General features: G+C 49.0%; 2 protein-coding genes across 2 annotated transcripts in view; both read right to left on the bottom strand.

Moving 5' to 3' along the window:
- Positions 1–20,141, bottom strand: part of CUNH20orf194 (chromosome unknown C20orf194 homolog) — a 732,083-nt gene that overhangs the window by 303,833 nt on the left and 408,109 nt on the right. The gene's annotated exons all lie outside the window — the stretch shown is intronic.
- GFRA4 (GDNF family receptor alpha 4) overlaps positions 334–20,141 on the bottom strand; it is a 68,600-nt gene continuing 48,792 nt past the window's right edge. Inside the window, exons 3-8 of the mRNA XM_017828995.1 lie at positions 17,567–17,647; positions 11,755–12,100; positions 8,067–8,176; positions 7,089–7,223; positions 6,729–6,886; positions 334–4,232 (exon numbers count right to left, since the gene is read on the bottom strand). Coding sequence (XP_017684484.1) covers positions 4,086–4,232; positions 6,729–6,886; positions 7,089–7,223; positions 8,067–8,176; positions 11,755–12,100; positions 17,567–17,647 — 977 coding nt within the window. The 3' untranslated portion in view covers positions 334–4,085. The remainder of the gene's footprint in view (positions 4,233–6,728; positions 6,887–7,088; positions 7,224–8,066; positions 8,177–11,754; positions 12,101–17,566; positions 17,648–20,141) is intronic.

The following is a 20,141-nucleotide window of genomic DNA, read 5'->3' as shown; positions in this document are numbered from 1 at the left end:
CAGGCTCCCCAGGGCAGTGGGCACAGCCCCAAGGCTGCCAGAGCTCCAGGAGGGTTTGGACAATGCTCTCAGGGACAGGGTGGGATTGTTGGGGTTGTCCTGTTGAACTGGATGATCCTCGTGTGTCCCTTCAGGATATTCCATGATTCTGTGATTCCAGCCAACTTGCTCGTCTGAGACCCCACCACAATTCCAACCCCACCCAAAACATCCCCCCAAGTCCTTCCAGCTCAGCACCATCCTGGACATCCCAGCACGGACATCCCTGCGCTGCAGGTGGGATCCAAGAGGTCAGGAAAATGCATGTGTGCTTTATTCATGGATATGTTGGAATATTGACACGTACAGAAGAGAGAAGTACAAGTCAGAGCCCAGGATGGGCTGACACCCACCCACCACCCTGCCCTGGTGCAGGTGCCCACACAGGGGTCACTGCTCCAGCACCACCTCCCAGCCCTGGATCTTCCCTCCCTGCTCACGTTCCTTCTTGGAAAACGATGCCCATGATGACATGACATGATGCCAACATGGATTTGTACACTCACAATATTTCCTGGGCTCTCAGGGCTGTCAAACTCCTGGGAACGGTGCCGAGCAGCCGAAAAAATAAGAGTTTAGTGGCTACAGAAAGTCTGGCTGGTTCTTTAATTGTTATTATTTTTTTTTAAATTATTATTATTTTTTTCCCATGACTCTTCTTTGTGCTTATGAAGTCCCCAGGAACGGAGTAATTCCTTAAAAAAATGGTCTCCCCTTTCTCTCTCTCTTGGTTTTCTCAGTCCTTTCCCTTTACAAGCAGCTTTGGGGGTTAAAGAGATTTAAAGGTGAAGATCCAGGGTTTGCTTCACAGAATTCGGCAGGGATGGGATTTCATCCCAAAAAATCACCGGCTTTTCACAGGGGAAAACAGTGGCCTGTGCACACGTGTGCTGGTGGGTGGGAAGGGTGGAATCAGGATCACATCTCTGAGCAAGGCTCAAAAGTCTTTTTGCAAAGTTTGATTCGTGAACAGGCCTGGAGGGGGAGAATAGACATCAAATACTGGTGAAAAGGGGGAAATGATCGGGAAAAAGCCATGAAGGTTTGGGAATTATTGTTTAATTCCCACCTGCCTGGCTCTTTCCTGCTGGGTGAGAGGCTCTTTGCTCTGTGCCCACTCACTTTTTTCCAAAGTGTCCTTGGAGCCCCGGGAAGGGCCTGGGACAGTGTTTGAAGGATAGGAGATGGGAATTGAGGGTCTCATTCAGCTGTGATGCTTAGAGACAACAAATCCTAAGGAGTCTTAAAAGCAAGATATCCCTGGAAGTGTCCAAGGCCAGGTTTGGAGCAACCTGGGCTACTGGAAGGTGTCCCTGCCCATGGCAGGGGGTTGGACTGAACGATCTTTAAGGTTCCTGCCAACCCATTCCATGAGTCTATGATACAAATCCAGGGGAAATGATGACACCTCTGACTGAAATTGTTAAAAATCCTTTAAGATGAACCTTCCAAAAAGTGCAAACAGACCACTGGTGCTGCTGTGGGGCAGGGCCCTGGATTCTGGATTCTCAACATCGATTTTCCACAGCACCAGCCTGAAAGGAGAGGTCAGGTGGGCTTTCCAATCATCCCAACCACCCAGAAAAACTCTTCCTCTGCTGGATGAGAAGGAAATGGCAAAGTGGCACTTCAGCATCACTGGAACTGAGCCGTGAGAGCCCCAGGAGTGGGTGCTCCTGGAGAGCAGCTGGCACTTGTGTCCCAGCCTACAGAGACTCAGCCTGTGCACCTTTAAAGGCTGGTGGGGACAGGCTGGATGCGTGGAAAAGCAGGGAATGACTGCAGGACTGAGAAGGAAAGGGGCACAGGAAGGCAATTCCCGGCGTGACCTCATGGAGCTGAGGTAGTTCCTTGCCTTTGAAGGGCTGAGCAACAGAGTTTCATCCCCTTCCCACCTCAGAGGACACGAGTTTTGCAGGGTTGGGGTTGTGTCACTTGCTCCCCCAGAGGACAATGAAGTCCTGGATGAAGGGGAGACGTTCACAGCAACTCCGTGCATGGATATGGCACTCGGAAAGGACTTCTCTGGAGCTCTCCCTCCCTGCCTGCTTCCCTCACCTGGGTGAGTCTCTTGGCCGTGAAGTTGTCACCTGGAAGTCTCAGCTCAGGGTGGGACTTGGCACCCTGGACACAGGCCTTGGATCTTGGAATGTTCCCACCCTGCACATAGGCCTTGGATCTTGGCGTGTTCCCACCCTGCACACAGGCCTTGGATCTTGGCCTGTTCCTCTGCACAGCCCTGGATTAGGAACACCAGGAATTTTGGACAGGATGCACCAGGAGGATTTCTGTCCGTGTCTGTCACACCCACAGGTGTTCAGCTCCAAACAAGAGAGGTTCCACGTTGGACCAAAACCCAAGGAAGCTGCTGCAGCTTCCCAGCAAAATCCACAGCAGGAAAAAATGGGAGGTGTTCTGCAAGGAATGGGAATAAAAAGCACTGGATTCTTCTGTGTCAGCTGCTGCTAAGCCTTTGCATGGATCCAAGTGCTAAGGAACTAATGGTGCTCCTTGGAGGAGCACAACCCGAGGGAGAAATGGGCTGCTGCAAATCCCAGGCCTCAATATCCTGGGAGAATCTGGGGCTATTCCTGTGCCTCTCATGGCAGCCAGCCTGGATCAGCATTTATCCTGGGAAGCCTTCTCACCCTTCCTTGCATCCTCTTTCCTGGCTTGATGTAGGAAGGGGCTCAGCCTTCCAGGAAGGCACTGGGACTCCTCAGCTCAAGGGAAGACCTTGGAATGCTCAAGGTCACACCAGAGCCACCCAAGACACCCCAGAGACATTTGCCCCCACCTCCCTCCAGCTCTGGCTGCAGCTCAGTCCAAAGGGTCATTTTCCTTTGTTCAGGTGACCCCTTGGCTGAAGAAACAGGACCTGGCAGGAGGAAAAGCCCTTCCCCTGCTCACCTGGACACAAGTGAGGAGAGTTCTCCAAGGAGAAGAAACCACAGCAATGCATTCCCTACCCATAGCATGATCCATGACATGGCCTTTCCTGGATATTTCTGTCCTCAGGGTGGTATCTAGAAACCTTTCCTATCTGTCTCTTCCCAGGAAAACCCCTGGCTGAAGACTGAGATTGATGGATGCACAGGCAGCGTGTGAGAGTGGGTTGTGTTGGGCTCACACAGTGATCCCTGATGGAGAAAGCTCAGCTTGGAGTGGGACAACACTGGCCTCTGGTTGCTTGGATGTGACCAAAAAAAAAACCCCCACCCCAAACACTTGACAGGACCAGAGGATTGGGATTCTCGGGTCGGGACACGACAAACCAGCCGGGAACAAAACGCAACACACGTGTTTCTTCCTGAACACCAGCAACACATGACACAGGTTTCCCCAAAAAGGAGGGCCCAAGGGGTGGGTGGCAGCTGGGAGACACATGCTGGTTGTACTCTGCTTTTCCAGAGGGTGGAGAATCCCAGCCAGCCAGTTCGGAGTGTGGTGACTTGCTCCACCCCAGAGGTGCTTCAGGTTCCTCTCCGGTGAACGAACCCAACAACCTTCTCACCACTGCTCTGGTTCCTTCAGTCTGAAGCAACCAGGTGGGTTGTCCTTCGGGTCCTGAGCACCCCTGGAGACAGTCTGAGCTCCACATCGTTTGGCTTGTCCTGCCAAGAGCCCCCCCAACATGAGTCAGGGCTTCAGGAAACCTCCATCCATCCAAAGTCTTTCCCCTCCTGGATGGGGCAGGCAAAAGCATTTCCTTTGCAGCTCCCACATCCTGGATCAGCTCTCTCCTTCCTCTTTTTCAAGGGGACTGTCCATGGCTCCAACCCCATCCACAGAGAGCTGGAGAGACAACAACCAAGCCGTGGGGTGGGAAGGTGGCCAGGACCAAGGATGAGCTGGTTGTCGACGATGCCGATTGTAGAAAATCAAATAAACTGGCAGAGGGATGAGGAGGAGGAGGAGGGAGGGATGCCCAAACCGCACCTCTCCTTCCCATCCCCTCCCTCCTCCCGAAAAAGTTACTGCTCTGGTTGTTTTGTAAAGAAACCAACACCAAATCGAGTCCGTGCCCGGCGCGTTCCTGCCCTGCCTCACATCCCAGAGAGGCTCAGCACGGCAGGAGTGAGGAGAGGCCACATCCAGAGGGGAGAGGCTGCCCAGGGGGAAGGGGGTGCCGGGCTGGAGGTCCCTGAGGACAGACGGGTGGAGCCCCGGAGGAGCCGCTCCTCCCCTGCCACCTGCGAGGGAAAGGAAAAGCGTCAGAGGGGGGATCGTGGAATCATGGGATGGTTTGGGTTGGAAGGGAGGTGAAGGATCGTGTCATTCCACCCCCCTGCCTTGGGGACACCGTCCGCCAGCTCAGGTTGCTCCAATTTGGCCTTGGATGCTTCCGAGGGATGGGGCAGCCACAGCTTCCCTGGGAATTCCATCCCAGCCCCTCACCACGCTCACAGGGAAGAATTTCTTCCCAATATCCCATCTAAACCTATTCTCTGTCAGTTTGAAGCTGTTCCCCCTTGTCCTGTCCCTCCAAGCCTTGGAAATAGTCTCTGTCCATCTTTCTTGTCAGGCCTTTCAGGCCCTGGAAGGCCGCAGACAGGTCACCCCGAAGCTTCTCTTCTCCAGGCTGGACAATCCCAATTCTCCCAGCTTTTCCTTACAGCTCCATCCCTCTGATCATCTTGGTGGCCCTCCTTGGTCCCTCTGAGGATTTAGGGCTGTGCAGCCCCCGGTGTGTTCCTGTGCAGAGGGACCAGGCTTAGTCCAAGCACCCAAACTCCAGCCTGGAGGTGAGCTCAGCTCTGCGGGAGCTGCTGCTGAAGGTGGGGCTGTGTCGGGGTCATCTCAGGGGCTCAGAGATGATTTGGGCACTGGCTGGAGGTGTCTTTGTGAGAGGGGGGTGCCTGGGTGCCCACTCAGGTCAAGGGCTGGCCGGTGGCTTCACCTGGTGGCCTCAAAGGTGGAGAAGTCAGAGAATCATGGAATGGTTTGGGTTGGAAGGGACCTTAAAGATCATTTCTTTCCAACCCCCTGCCATGGGCAGGGACACCTTCCACTAGCCCAGGTTGCTCCAAGCTCTATCCAACCTGGCCTTGGACACTTCCAGGGATCCAGGGGCAGCCACAGCTTCTCTGCCCAACCTGGACCAGGGCCTCACTTGGATTTCTCTGAGGTTTGGGGAGCACCAGCTCCAGGGAAATCCTCCGGATCTCCTGGGTTCCGAGTCTATGCCCTGCTAAACGTCTCTCCCGCATTCCAGCGCCCTGGAAAGCAGCGAAGGAAACTGAGGCCGCTTTTCTTCACCTCCCCAACTCGCTGCTCTGCTAAAACGGGGCAGAGGGAGGCGAATCAGGTGGTTTTCCCAGAGGAAGGAACAGCACAAAGGCTTAAAATATTCCATGTTTGGAAGCTCCCCGAAGGTCCCAGCGGCCCAGCCCGACGCCCACGCTTGGTGCTCGGAGCCTGGTCCGAAGTGACAGCCTGTGTCACCTGGGACAGCCTGTGTCACCTGGGACAGCCTGTGTCACCTGGGACAGCCTGTGTCACCTGAGCAAATCGGGGTCACCGTTAATTATTCAGCGGTGAAAGAATTCAACCTGAAAATTACTCTGGAGGGGGTTCGAGCCAAGGTCGTTTTGTGTCGTTTAAAAGTAAAATATTGAGTGCCTTGCGCTGCCACTGGTGGCAAATGGAGCTGCTGTTTGCTTTAAATCATTTCAGTTTGATTTTGTTTTGATAGTAACAATTTGCTGCTGGACTGGAACCTCTCCTCTGGAATTTTCTGGTGCAGACCACAGTTAAGCCTCTGTGTTTTGACCTCCAGGATCCTCATCTAAGGGGGAAACTGCCCTGGGAAGGGGAAATGATTGTCTGAAGCTGCTCTGGAGGAGGCTGAGGAGCCACATCGGTGGTCCTGGCCCCCCTTCTACATTCCTGAAAAGTCCATGGATTTCCCAGTACTTCTAAAAGAAACATAGGGAAGGTTTGGGGAGGGAAGGTTTGGGAAAGTTCGGGGAGGGAAGGTTTGGGAAGGTTTGGGAAGGTTTGGGAAGGGAAGGTTTGAGAAGATTTGAAAAGGGAAGGTTTGGGAAGGGAAGGTTTGGGAAGATTTGAGAAGGGAAGATTTGGGAAGATTTGGGAAGGGAAGTTTTGGGAAAGGAAGGTTTGGGAAAGGAAGGTTTGGGAAGATTTGGGAAGGGAATATTTGGGAAGGGAAGGAAAAGTTTGGGAAGGTTTGGGAAGGGAAGGTTTGAGAAGGGAAGGTTTGGGAAGGTTTAGGAAGATTTGGGAAAGTTTGGGAAGGGAAGATTTGGAAAGGGAAGGGAAGGTTTGGGAAGGTTTGGGGAGAGGAGAGAAGAGAAGAAGAGAAGAGAGAGAGGAGAGGAGAGCTTTGGAGAGGTTCGGAGAGGTTTGGAGAGGAGAGGTTCAGAGAGGAGAGGTTCGGAGAGGTTTGGAGAGGAGAGGTTCAGAGAGGAGAGGTTCGGAGAGGTTTGGAGAGGAGAGGAGAGCAACAGGCATGAGGGCAGAGTGAGGGACAGGAACTTGTAGCTCTGAGCTTGACGTTGGGGAAAATATGCCAGGACACGCAGAATCAAGGACTCCAGGAGGTGGAGGGGAGGTTGGATGTCTGTGGCTGGAATGACACAGGTGGAAGAGGGAGCTGAGCTGAGGGGGGCGGGAGGAGCCACAGACACAGCCCAGCATCTCCTGGGGCCGGTCCAGCCCTGTCCTACCTTGGTGGGCTGGAGGTGCTCCAGGATGTTCTCTCGGAGGGTGGCCACGGCCCTGTTGGCGTTTCGCTCCTGCTTGTACATCTGTGTGGTGGGGGGGATGGAGGGGGCCGCGGCCGAGCTCAGGTACGTCCCGTTGCCGAAGGCCTGGATGGCATTTTCTTGGGAAAGAGACGGAGAAAAGGCTCGTCAGGGCAAGGCAAAACATCCCCGCGCCACCCAAAGGCACCTCTGAGGGTCTTCCCGGCTGCTGTGCTGGCAACCAGGGAGCTGGGCACCCACAGACTCCCGAGGAGCAGGGCATCTCCATGCCCCCATTCCAAAGGAGGCCCCCCGGGGCACAGGGATGCTGCGAGCACTCACGGAGACAGACGTTGTTGGTGAAGAGGTGCAGGAAGGTCTCACACTCTTCCTGCCGGTTCCCGCTGGCGTTGCAGGTGCACCAGGGAGCGATGCTGGACGTGGAGTTGTCGATGTAGTTGGGGGTGATGGGGCTGCCTGCGGGGGGGAAGGGGTGGAGAAGTGTGACCACGGGGTCGGTGAGATCCCCCCAAGATGCTTTCTTGGGTAGCTCCCCTCTCAGCCTCGGCCAAAGCCCTCTGTGAGGGCAGCACAACCCTCCCAGTGCTGCTGCCATGGCTCTGGTTTGCTCCCAGGGAGGAGAATCACAACCTTTGTGGTCGCCTCACTGCCACCAAAGTGTTCAATTGATTAGAAAGTTCTCTCAGTCCAAGGAATGGGCATTTTCTGGGAATTCAGGTTCCCTAAGAGCATTCATAGTTTAGGTTGAGAGAGACCTTAAAGCTCATCTTGTTCCACCCCCTGCCACGGGCAGGGACACCTTCCACTAGCCAGGGACACCTTCCACTAGCCCAGCTTGCTCCAACGTGGCCTTGGACACTTCCAGGAATCCAGGGGCAGCCACAGCTTCTCTGCCCAACCTGGGACAGGGCCTCCCCACCCTCCCAGCCAGGAATTCCTTCCCAATATCCCATCTCTCCCTGCCCTCTGGCAGTGGGAAGCCATTCCCTGTGTCCTGTCCCTCCATGCCTTGTCCCCAGGCCCTCTCCAGCTCTCCTGGAGCCCCTTTAGGCACCGGAAGGTGCTGGAAGGTCTCTCCAGAGCCTTCTCCAGGCTGAACACTCAAAAACTTTCAGGCAAGGCCACCCCAGGGCAGAGCAGAGCGGGACGATCCCCTCCCTCGACTGGCTGGCAACGCTTTCCCTGACGCTTGATCCTCCCTCTCCTCTCCCTCCCACCTCTTTTTTATTCCTTTCTCTCTCTCTGCGCCTCACATTTTACTTTAATAATTAAATCAAACCAGGTCTGGCCCCCCCATACCTATGATGCCAGTGTAGGCCAGCAGACAGGCAGCATAGCTCTCCCTCCGGCACCCGCTGGCAGCCTGCAGGGAGGGCTGGCAGTTGAACTGGAACTCTGCGTAGCGGGACCTGGGGGAATCACAGCACAAAAAACAGGACAGATCAGCACAGATTTTTTTGTGGGGAAAAAAAAAAAAAGATACAGCAGCCCACTGGTGGTGTTTGTAAAATCCTTTGGTGCTGTGGGTGTTCCTAATCCGGTTCGAACCGATATAATTTTACGTTCGCCCGCCCCAACAAACCCAGGAGTAGTTTTTGAGCAGGTTCTGCAGTTCATGTTTTGTCAGGATTCCTCTGGAACTACAAGACAGGTCCAGCCTTGGGAGAAATGGTTGTTGTCTGCTGTGTGAGGCTGGTTTTTGAGGGAAGAGCTGTTGCCAGCAGGGAGGGAATTCGTTCTGTGTTTGTCGTTTTTAGCTTTGCCTAAAGAGCCCCAACCTTCATTTTTATGCTGATTTGTTGGAACAGGGAATCACCCCTGTCCAGTTTCTCTCTCTTTGAAGACTCTAAACGTAGCTGAGGTCACCTCACACCAAGAGGAATGTCCAAAGGCTCAGACATGGAATGTTGTACCCATCACCAGGGCTGCTCTCCCATCCTCTGCTGCAGACTCCCATTCCCAGGAGAAGGTTGGACCCTCAGGAGCCTGTGCAGCAGGTAAATCCTGCTCCCAACCAGTTATTTGCCACCTAACTCTTTAGGGATAAGGCAGTTTTTGGCACATGGTGGTGTTTGGACACTGTAGGATATCTGAGACATCCACATGGGACTTTCAGGTAGGACCTGGTGGAGATTCAGATCCATCTGAACAGGCCTCCCATGGCCAGGTAGGAAGGGACCTCAAACACTGCTGACACCGGAAGGTAGAGCCCTTTTGGTGACAACCTGCAGTGTCTGAAGTGTGAACTGACCTCAAAATGTTTGCTCTGCCTGGGAAACCTCAGGAAAACTGAGCATCTTGCTCCTCCCAGACACCCTCTCTCTTCCAGACGTTTTCTTGGTGTTCCTGCTCAGGGTCAGAATTCCAACTTGCACTTTCCTGCCCACTTCTCTCCTCCTCCCCAGCCTTCTCCTTCTTTTTTTTCCTTTTCTTTGTTGCCATATTTGCCCCACACCAACCCCTTTTCTCCTGTCACACCAGGAAAAATCTTCCTGCCCAAAATGTGCCACTTTCAGAGGAGGGAGATGCTGCTGGCAGATTTTATAGAATTCCATATAATCCGTGTCAGCAGAACCCACCCCTCCAGGCTGGGAAATCCAAGGGGTTACAGCTGGGAAGGAGCTGCAGGAGGAGGACTTGCAGGGCAGGCAAATGGAGTATTTTACTCCATTCCTTTATGATTTATTCCTCGTGGTTTCTGCACTGCTGGCTCTGACCAGGTCACACGTCAACCCCTTGTTCCTGCTGTGCCTCTAGAGGATATTTTACATTCTACATTCAGAGGCCAAGGGAGCAGATAATGAACAACTGTGCTGGGGCAGGAAGTGGTTTCCAGCCTCCTGGGGGGCAACACTCTCCCCTTTGAACCTCTTCCTCCCTGCTGGGCCCTCTTGTCTTGTTAGGGAGAGGGCAGGACCACTTCAGATTCCAGGATCAATCTTCCATTTCAGGTTCCCTGGGTACCAGGGGACATCTGAGCCAGGGCTGGGGTGGCTCAGGGGCTTTGCATCATTCTTTGTTGTCCTTCATCCACGTTTCTGAGGTGCACGGGGATATTTGTCCCAGTCCATCCTTCCAAGAGGATGTTGCTGCTCTCAGCTCCCCTTTGCGAAAATAAAGAATATTTTAATTGTTATTTAAGGATGATGTGCTGGTGGGCAATGGCTGCTGGCAGTTGAGCTCAGGAAGTCCCAAACCCCTCAATAATTAGAGTCTGGGATAATGCTGGAGGTGTTGTCCTACACTTGTTCTTGTACTTTCCTTCTCCAGGTGTCTGCTCAGGGCTTCAGCTGCACCCAGGGCACTGGGCTGGGACCACAAAGGTCGGTGCTTTGTGGTCTCACATCTCCCACAGACAGATGGGCTCTGCTCCCAGGAGCTGTGTGTGGATTGGCCATCTGGAATATCAAGGACTTTCGGAGAAATACAGGGGTGAAAATAGTACAGAAGAAGGAAAAAGGCTGTGAGTGAGCACAGGGGATGGGTCTGTGGGGTTGGGTGGAAGCAGAGCAGCAAACCACACTGGCCACGGGCTGAGGGGTGAATCTGGAGTGACACTGAGACCCTGAGACTCCCGCTGCAACCACCAGAGCTTAGAATTATGGAATGGTTTGGGTTAGGTAGGACTTTAAAGATCATCTTGTCTCATCCCCATGCCATGGGCAGGGACACCTTCCACTAGACCAGGGTGCTCCAAACCCCATCCAACCACGCCTTGGACACTTCCAGGGATCCAGGAGCAGCCACAGCTTCTCTGGGCAACCTGGGCCAGGGCCTCCCCACCCTTCCAGGGAATATTTTCTTCCTAACATCCAATCGAAATCTACGCTCCTTCAATTTAAAGCCATTCCCCCTTGTCCTGTCCCTCCATGTGGGATGCTGTGGACTAGGGGAGATGGACAATGAGGAGATGGATCAGTGAAAGTGGCTGCAAACACCCCACCCCACATCCCTGCGTGGCTCACACCTTCCTAAAGAAAGTCATTGCACGGGATAAGGGGTGTAAGATGCCAGGATTGGTGCAGACCATCCATGGATCAGGAGACCCAGCTTTGCCACCGAGACCCAGAGTGGGTCTTTCTTTAGGACCAAAGCCAAAAAAACCCACAGAAGACACAGAGGTCTAAAAAGCTCCAGCATGAACATCTCAGATTTTCTTCTGCCTGTTAACACTTTGTGTGTGGAGAAAGGACGTGGGAAGGAGCCACCAGGGCAATGAACTGTCAGTGGGATGTGGTGGGAGATCCAGCTTTGCCACCGAGACCTGGAGCGGGTCTTTCTTTAGGACCAAAGCCAAAAAAACATAGAAAAGCTCTAAAAAACTCCAGCATGAACATCTCCAATGTTCTGTTTGTGTAAGATACAAAATTATGGATCATGGGAAGGAGCCACCAGGGCAATGAACTGTCAGTTGGGATGTGGTGGTAGACCTAACTTTGCCACTGAGACCCAGAGCGGATCTTTATTTAGGACCAAAGCCAAAAAAACCAGAGAAAAGGTCTAAAAAGCTCCAGCACGAACATCTCAAATCATCCTCTGTCTGTGTCACACACCCTGTGTATGTGCCCTTGTATCCCACACCTTGTGTACGTGTCCTTGTATCCCACAGCTTGTGTACGTGTCCTTGTATCCCACATCTTGTGTACGTGTCCTTATATCACACACTTTGTGTATGTGTCCTTTTATCCCACACCTTGTGTACGTGTCCTTGTATCCCACACCTTGTGTACATGTCCTTATATCCCACACCTTGTGTACGTGTCCTTGTATCCCACATCTTGTGTATGTGTCCTTGTATCCCAAACCCTGTGATACAAGGATGTGGATCATGGGAAGGAGCCACTGAGACAACAACCAGTCAGTGGGATGAGGTGGGATGTGGGACCCTTCAGGTGAGTGCATTGGGGCTGTCACCAGGGGACGAACCCTTGGGACGCGCCCAAGGGACACCTCTCCGCGTCAGCCCCAACCCATGCGCGGACTTCACCTGCAGACGTAGTTTTCCCGGCAGGAATCCAGCGGCGCCAGGCAGTTGGGCTTGTCCTTGGCCTCGTAGGAGCAGGCGGGGACGATGGTCTGGCGGCGGCGCTCGGCGCAGGCCGTGTCCTCGCAGGGGCAGAAGAGCAGCTCGTGGGTGTACTCGGGGGGCACGCGGTCGAAGAAGCGGCGCAGGGCCTTGTGGCACTTGGAGCGGTTGCAGGAGTCGGCGCGGGCCAGGCGCCGGATGCACAGGGACACGTACTCCGTGCGCAGCCGCTGGCACAGCTCGTCCACGTTGCAGGCCTTGGCCGCGTCCAGGCACCGGTTCACCTGCGTCACCTCGTTCTCCGACCCTGCGGGACGGGGCACAGGAGGGGGGGTTGGCACCGAGATCCACTCCAGAGGCACCACCCTTGTATAGTATATATATTTTATATATTTTATATATAAAATATACTTTATATACTTTATATATTTTATATATAAAATATACTTTATATACTTTATATATTTTATATATAAAGTATACTTTATATATTTTATATATTTTATATATTATATATATTATGTATTTATATATTTTATATATGATATATATAATATATTTTATACATTTTATATATAATATATAATATATTTTATATATTTTATATATTTTATATATTTTATATATTTTATATTATGTATTTAAATTTTTATATATAATATATAATATATATTATATATTTTATATATTTTATATATTATATATATTATGTATTTATATATTTTACATATAATATATAATATATATTATATTTTATATATTTTATATATTATATATATTATATATTTTATATATTATGTATTTATAGATTTAACATATAAAATATATAATATATAATATATAATATATAATATATTATATATTATATATATTATATATTTTATATATTTTACATATCATCATGGCTGGGCTTCGCGAATGAATATTAAGGCAGGCTCTATCCACACACTACAGTTATTACATATATTTTATATATTTTATATATAATATATATTTTATATTATATATTATAACTATTATTAATATATAGTATAGTTATTATAGATACTATAAGTATTATAGATATAGATAGTATAGATATTCTAGAAACTATAGACATTATGGATATTATAGATATTATATATTATATATTATAGATATAATATATTATAGATATTATATGAGATATATCATATATATTATATATACTTTATATATTATTAATGCTATATATATATAACATGTGGTACATAGATATATAACATATAGTATATATAACATATAGTACATATATAAAATATATAGTATATATAGTATATATGATATATTATATATATAATATATATTATATATTGTATTATTTTAATATATTACATAGCTGATAATATTATTAAAATATATTAATAGCTACATGACTAACATTATAATTAATATAATTAATATAATTAATATTTTAGTATATTTATTAATGACATATTATATTAATGACATACAATTATTGTATATTATAATTATATACTATATGCTATAATAATGTATTATTATATCTTAGAATTAATTTTGAGATATTACATATTAATTATAATATACAATATACTAGTTATACTGCATTAAATATTAATATGTACTAATAGTACTGTATTAAATATTAATTATATACATTATAATTATATCATAATAACATATGATAACTATTAATTATATTCTCAAATTATATTATTTATTATTGATTAATTGTAATTATTATATTAATATAGTAATACTATTAATGTATTTTATATATTTAATATATTATATTGTCTATATAGTTTATATACTATATATTGTATATTATATATTAATACTATATATTGTATATATTTAATATATTATATATTACATTATTTATAAAATACATAGCATTTATCATTTATATACTATATATTATATACTGTATATTATATATATTTTATATGTTATATATAGTTTATACATTTTAAATATTATATATATTTTATATATTTTAAATATATATATTGTATCATTCATATACTATATATTATGCAGTTTTCTAGTCCCTTTGTGCTGGTTTTCTAAAATATTCAACAGGCAGGAATTTTAACAAGTTCAAGGGTTTCTCTGTCTGTGAACTGGAGTGAGAAAAGGGCCATAACACCTGATATTACCAAAGCTTCTCCAAAGCCTTGAAAGCGTTCCTGGTAATGCCATAACATCCCAAAGGAGATGAGGGAGAGGAGGAGAAGATGAAGAGATGATCTCCTTGAAACCTCCAGCTGAAATTTGGGAGGTGTGGGGAGGGCGGTACCGAGGGAGGGACAGTTTTGGAGGTGGGTGTGGCACTCTCAGGCAATTGGTAATTAGATAATGAAATAAAAGCAAGAGACTTTGTTGTCTCAGGCACACTTTGGAAAATATTCCTGCATAAAGAGAGCGGTTTTCGCTTTCTAATACTCAAAAAGAGTCTCAGAGGGTTATTTTCCTGCATCAGCCACCTTGGTGAGACCACAACCCCCTCCAAGAAAACAGTGTCCAGGTGACGCCCACATTTGTTTGCCGTGTCCTGGCAGGCCCAAATCCATTTCCCACATTCATTCTTTTCCCGGGAGGTGCCACAACAACCCATCAAACCTCACCCCCCAGGGCTCACTCCCCCACTCTCCTGTATTTAACAAAATGAAGCTTTGCTCTGCCCTGGGCATCTTGTAACACTTTTCCAGTGTGAACCGGAACTTGAGGCCTGGGAAAACAGGAGCCATCAGGAATTGCATCTGCTTACGGCCACGGCCGGATCCACCATTGGGATCTCTAGTAAAGACCCTTTTTTTTCCCATAAACTGCTCAAAATTAAGCACTGAGTCAGTGGCAAAGCTGCTGATCCATGGATGGTCTGCACTAATCCTGGCACCTCAGGCTCTCTATCCTGTGCAATGAGTTTCTTCTGGAAAGAAGACCTGGAGGGTCCCATCAGGCTTTGGTCCATCCCAGGACCTGCCCAGATAAGCAAGAGCTGCTTGGGTCTCAAAGTGCCACAGCAGATCTCTCACTTCCCCCGTCCAGACCAGTCCTGACCAGTAAATCCATGTCCTAAGAAGTAATGGTGCCTTCTCAGGATGGGATCAGAGGCACCAATCCCACTTGGAGCCCCCGGGACCTGATGATGGGTCTGTTCCCAGAGCCTTCAGCAAAATCATTCTGCACTTCCACCCTCTTAAAGAAGAGGAGAAAGGATGTCCCAGTCTTGGTGGGAGAGCAGGGGTGTGCTGTGGGGACACAGGGATAGTGGAGGAAAACGTGAAATGTGGGGAACAATCAGGAAAATAAAGCAGAAATTGTGGTGATGAATGTAAAACAAACAGTAGGAAAACAGGGATCTCACGAGTTTATATGAGGCCAACAGCCTCCTCTGCAAATGTGGGGAGTAAGTAAGAGGGAAAGGTCTTCCAGGTGCCCCTGGATCCCTGGAAGTGTCCAGGGCCAGGTTGGACGGGGCTTGGAGCAGCCTGGGCTAGTGGAAGGTGTCCCTGCCCACGGCAGGGGGTGGAACAAGATGGGCTTTAAGTCCCTTCCAACCCACTCTGTTCTGGGATTCTGTGAAAGGTGTTTTGTGTAACACTGGCTGTAGGGTCCTTAGAGATGGATGGGGTCTGTTTTATAGAGGGGAATATGCTCCAGAGTCATGGCAGGAGTGGGTTGGGATATCAGGCTCTGTTTGCTCACACAGGTAAGACAAGGAGCCTCCAAGCATGAGGGAGAAAATGAAGTTGAAGCTGATTTTCACCTCTTTGCATTAAGCCCATGACCTGCAGCACACCAGGGCTTTTTTCACTTAGGAAAAATCCCCAGAACGATAAATTCCCAGTGCAGAGTCAAACCCTGTCTTTGGCCAGGAGTTAAAACCAGCCAGTCAACTGCTGACATGTGCTAAAACACTGAGAGTCTCCCTGAGCACTTCAGAGCTGGCTGCCCTCCTTTATTTCCCTGGCATTTTCAGATGTTCCTTCTCCCGGCATTTCTTTTTCCCCTCCTGTTGTCCCTGCTGCTTACAGTGAACTGGAAGTCAAATTCAAAGTTTTTCAGGGGAAAACTCTTGCTTGGTGTGTTCCCACCACCAAATAATTCCCTTTCAAAATGCCCAGAGAGAGGAATATTGTCAGAGCATCAGTTTATGCTGGGGAGATGCCAACCAACGTGGAGGAAACAGTTCCTTGGAAGGGTTTCATCATCCATTCAGTTCATAAATCACAGGGAATACGCTGGATTTTCTCCTCTTCCCACACAACCAAAGGATGTGCTTTTTAAATCACTGCTACAATTAGGAGTGGAGGGATGTGGCTCCATTTGCAGAGTTTTAAGAGTGGCCATATATTGTTTGGGTGAAATTTGGTTTAAAATACCTGTTGCTTGGCAAACAGTCATGGGGGTGTTTTTTGTTTCAACAAGTTCTTGGGAATTTTGGGTTTTTTTTTGGTAGATTTGAAAGGGGATCCTTTGGCAATGCTGATTGTATGGCCCTGGACACTGGACAGGCACAGGGTGGCAGGTCCTGATTCATGTTATGGAAGATTTTGATTGGTATAAATAGGGAAAAACAGGTTAAACCAAGAAAATTCGTGTCCCTAAGTGGATGCTGAGTCCTCTGATGAATCCCTGCTGCTCTGGGCCCGTTTGCTTTGCTGCCCAAACGATTTCAGTCTGCCTTAAAAATGTGCTAACCGTGCAGAAAAATCCCCATGCCTGGATTTCCCCGTGCTCCGAAGCCCTGGAGGACTCTTAGAAAAAGGTGGAAAACTCCATTAGAAAGGCCATGACCCAGCAAACAGCTTTGGCCACGCTCCAGTGTCCACGCTCCCATCTGTCAAGTGGAGTCAATAAGAAGAGCGAGGGCAGGGAGCACCTCCCATCCCTCTCTGCTTTGATTGTCCGGGGCTGATGGGCTAATTTGCTCCTGGACAATTTTCCTGGCCGTGGCAGGGACTGAGGGCATCCATCAGCCTCAGGCACCTGCTGCTCCTCCTCGCTTGGGTGCCCTCCAGCCGTGCTGCCACCCCAGAGCCGGGGGCACATCGGGGAAAAGCTGAGACGGGACAGGTGTTTTGGCACACCTGCCAGAGCGCATTACCTGCTCCCAGACAGGGAGTTTTATAACCCAAATCACTGTTGGTAAAGCTCCCCCACGGCTGGTGCAGGAGCTGGTTGGTGATGGATGGGTTGTTGGCCGACCTGTTAACTGCTGAGCCCTGTTTGTGCCCTCCAGGGGTTAAAAGGTGTCAGGTAGCTCTGTTTAAGCTGTTAAGGGGATTACATGATGCAGAGCAGAACAGGGGGCTGAGGTTGCCCTCAGGGCATGGGGTTAAAGGGTGTGTCTGGAATCAACCCATAGGGTGGGTTTTTGACCTTTTTTCCCTGCAGAGTTTGACCCCGTGACTGACATGGAAGCACCTTTGAAACCCAAGCAGCTCCTGTTTGCTGAGGTGTCTGCAGGGCACAGATCATCCACCTGCTGTGGAGAACGAGCCCATTGGAAGAGGTCTTCCCACCACACTCCTCAGTCCCAGCCCTTTTTTTTCATGCCCACACCGTAACAGACACAAAAAAAGCCAAAGGATGAAACCACAAGTGGTTCTTCCCAGAACACGTAACAGTTTAGCACGGGAATCACAGGCAACTCTTTGGAAAAGCAACTGCTGGGCCTGAAGCAGGCAATGCTCACAAAGGATTTCCCTGTCTGTAGCTCTTCCACAGCCAGTCCCTCCCTCCAGTTTGAACCAGTAAGAGCAGCTCCCCTCCCACCTACCTGCAGTGATGGAGGCCAGGCGGACGTAATCGAAGCCCCTGCTGAGCGGCTCGTAGGGAGAACTCTCCAGGACATTCATTCCTGGGGGGACAGGAGAAGCTGGTGAGAGGGCAGCTGAGGCAGCTGAGGCTCCTGAGGGATGGCTGAGGTGCACAAGGCTCAGAGGCTGCAGTGCAGGATTGTTTGGTGGCTCCAAGTGCCATAAATAAATCCCCAGAGTCGCAGGGACTGCTGCGTGGCCACATCTTGGGAGAAGGGAATAGGATGGGACTGGCTTTTAAAAATATATCTCAGCTTTGGAGTGGGGCAGGGAACTGTTGAGTTACAATCCTCTGCAGCTCAAGCCACTCTCCAGGGAGTGTCACTGAGGACACCAGGCTGTGGGCAGGGTTCAAGCCACCAGCTCCCTCCACACACGGTGTTTCCATCACTGTTCTTGCTCTTTCCTCTGTGTCTCTCCCTGGGATTTGGTCCTCACCTCTTTCTAGGACACGGCCAGGGCTGTGTGTGTGACAACACCCCCCATATTTATTACCACCTCCCCCTTTCTTCTTGCCATTATTACTTGGCACAGAGCTAATGAGCCACAGCTCCCGCAGGAGCTTCCTCTCCTCATTTTTGAGTCTCTGGGAAGCTGATTTTATTCACAACGGCCTGCACTGCCCCGTCATCCTGATGGATCCCACGGAATATTACTGAAGCAAACAGCTCAGCATCAATTCCTTGCTTTATTAGACATTTAGATGGATGTGGAACAGCAGCTGGGATAAAAGGACTATCAAACCTCACGCTCCGGGCATATGCTGATCTCCAGGAAGAAATGGCTCCCAGGATACACAAGGCCCTGGAATTACCACAGGTGCATTACAAGGCAGCTTTACACCTTCATTGAAATATCCTGCATCGTTACCCACCGGAGAGGGGCCCATTTGTACGTCCCAGAGTAGCAGTTTTATGTCCTGATGACAAAGCACCTTTATCAGAGGATTGTTATCGGGTTGTCATCGTGTTATTGTGTCTCTAAATGGGAAGGTGGCCCTGAGTAAACAGCGTGCTTTGCAAATTCCCTGAGCACACACTTCCACGATTGTTTTTACAAGAGGGCTTCTAAGAAGCTTTTTGCAGCCTCCTGGGTGTGTGTGAGTGAGAGACAAAGCTCTGTGTGGGTTCCTTTCTCAGTCGGTTAAACGCGTGAGGACTCCGGGGCTGTTATGAAATGTATCACCCCTGGGAAATTAAGGCAAGGAAACCACAGGTTTGGGGAGTGAATCTGCACTGCAAGTGACCTCAGTCATGAAAAAAATGCAGCAGAGAAGGGGGGCAGAGTCTTGCCAGCCTCCTAAAACAGCCCTCTCACAGCATCCCAAAGGTGGAAGTCCCAAGTTGCTGGGCGGGAAGTTCATCCAGCCCATCCAACTTCTATTCTGCATCTGGAGGCCCACTCCTGGCCTCTGCCAGCCTCTCCCTCCTCTTCCTTCTAGTGCAAGGTGTCCCTGGCCATGTCAGGGTGTTGGAATGAGATGGTCTTTAAGGTCCCTTCCAACCCAAACCATTCCACTTCCCAAAGCTGGAAATTCTCCTGACCCCACCGTCCTACAGAGCCACATCACAGATGACCTGTGGCCAAAATTTCAGCCATGAAGGTCAGCAGGGAAGGAATTGTGACACAGCCCATTGTGACACATTGACATGAATGTCCTTGGATTGCCACCTCTTCCCCAGGCTGCACTTCAATAGAAACTAATTTATCCAGCATTTTTATGGGAAAAATTGGATCCTGGAGGGTGCTGAGGCCTCTGATTTCCCCAGTCAGTTCATAGCACCGTGCTCTGCACTCTGCAAGCTGTGGCACCTGAAAGCTTTCCAGGAACTTGATCAACCACTTCTCATTCCCAACTAGTTCCCATTCCCGACCAGCTCCAGGCATTGTATTCTCCATCCTCTTCCTTTTGCTTGGTCTTCTGGCCCATGGCCTCACCTCTGCACTTCTTCCAGGTTTAATCCAGGAGTGTTTTATTAATCCATTTCCCAGCCCATGGCTGGAAGGGTCTGTTTTATTCCCCATTTTAATTTTCATGGTGCATAAAACACTCCTCGGCCTGACAAGGAAGAGTTACGGTCACCAAGGTGCGATTTTATGGCGACTCTTAAAACCCGTCAAAATCCAAACTTACTGAATCCCGGCCCTGGGAACACTTTAAATTCCAGCTTGATGTCACCAGCCCCAAATCTTCCCTAACCCAAAGACACTGGTGCGTTTGAGAGGCTCCAAGAGAGTGATTTTTTTTAAAGTTCATGCTGTTTTTTTCCTCGGTGCCTGTGCTTTATGTGGTGTTTCTGTGAATTCCACGGTGCTCATGGTCTTGGTTGACATCCTTAGATGCAAAACATGCCGTGCATTTCCCCCGGGAAAAGATCTCAAGGTATATTGGGAATATCATGAGAGAGAGGGCAAGTTAAAAAAAAAATAAAAGGCAGGAGGTGCCTCAGGTTTTCAGGGTTTCTTTGCCCAAAATGTCAGTATCAGGGGGGTCAGTAGAATCATGGATATCTTGAGTTGGAAGGGACACACCAA

Source organism: Lepidothrix coronata, unplaced genomic scaffold, assembly GCF_001604755.1.
Source record: "Lepidothrix coronata isolate B3197 unplaced genomic scaffold, Lepidothrix_coronata-1.0 Scaffold156, whole genome shotgun sequence".
In the NCBI taxonomy this organism is placed as follows: domain Eukaryota; kingdom Metazoa; phylum Chordata; class Aves; order Passeriformes; family Pipridae; genus Lepidothrix; species Lepidothrix coronata.
The sequence above is the reverse complement of the archived record's forward strand: the minus strand, read 5'-3'. Positions and strand labels throughout refer to the sequence as shown.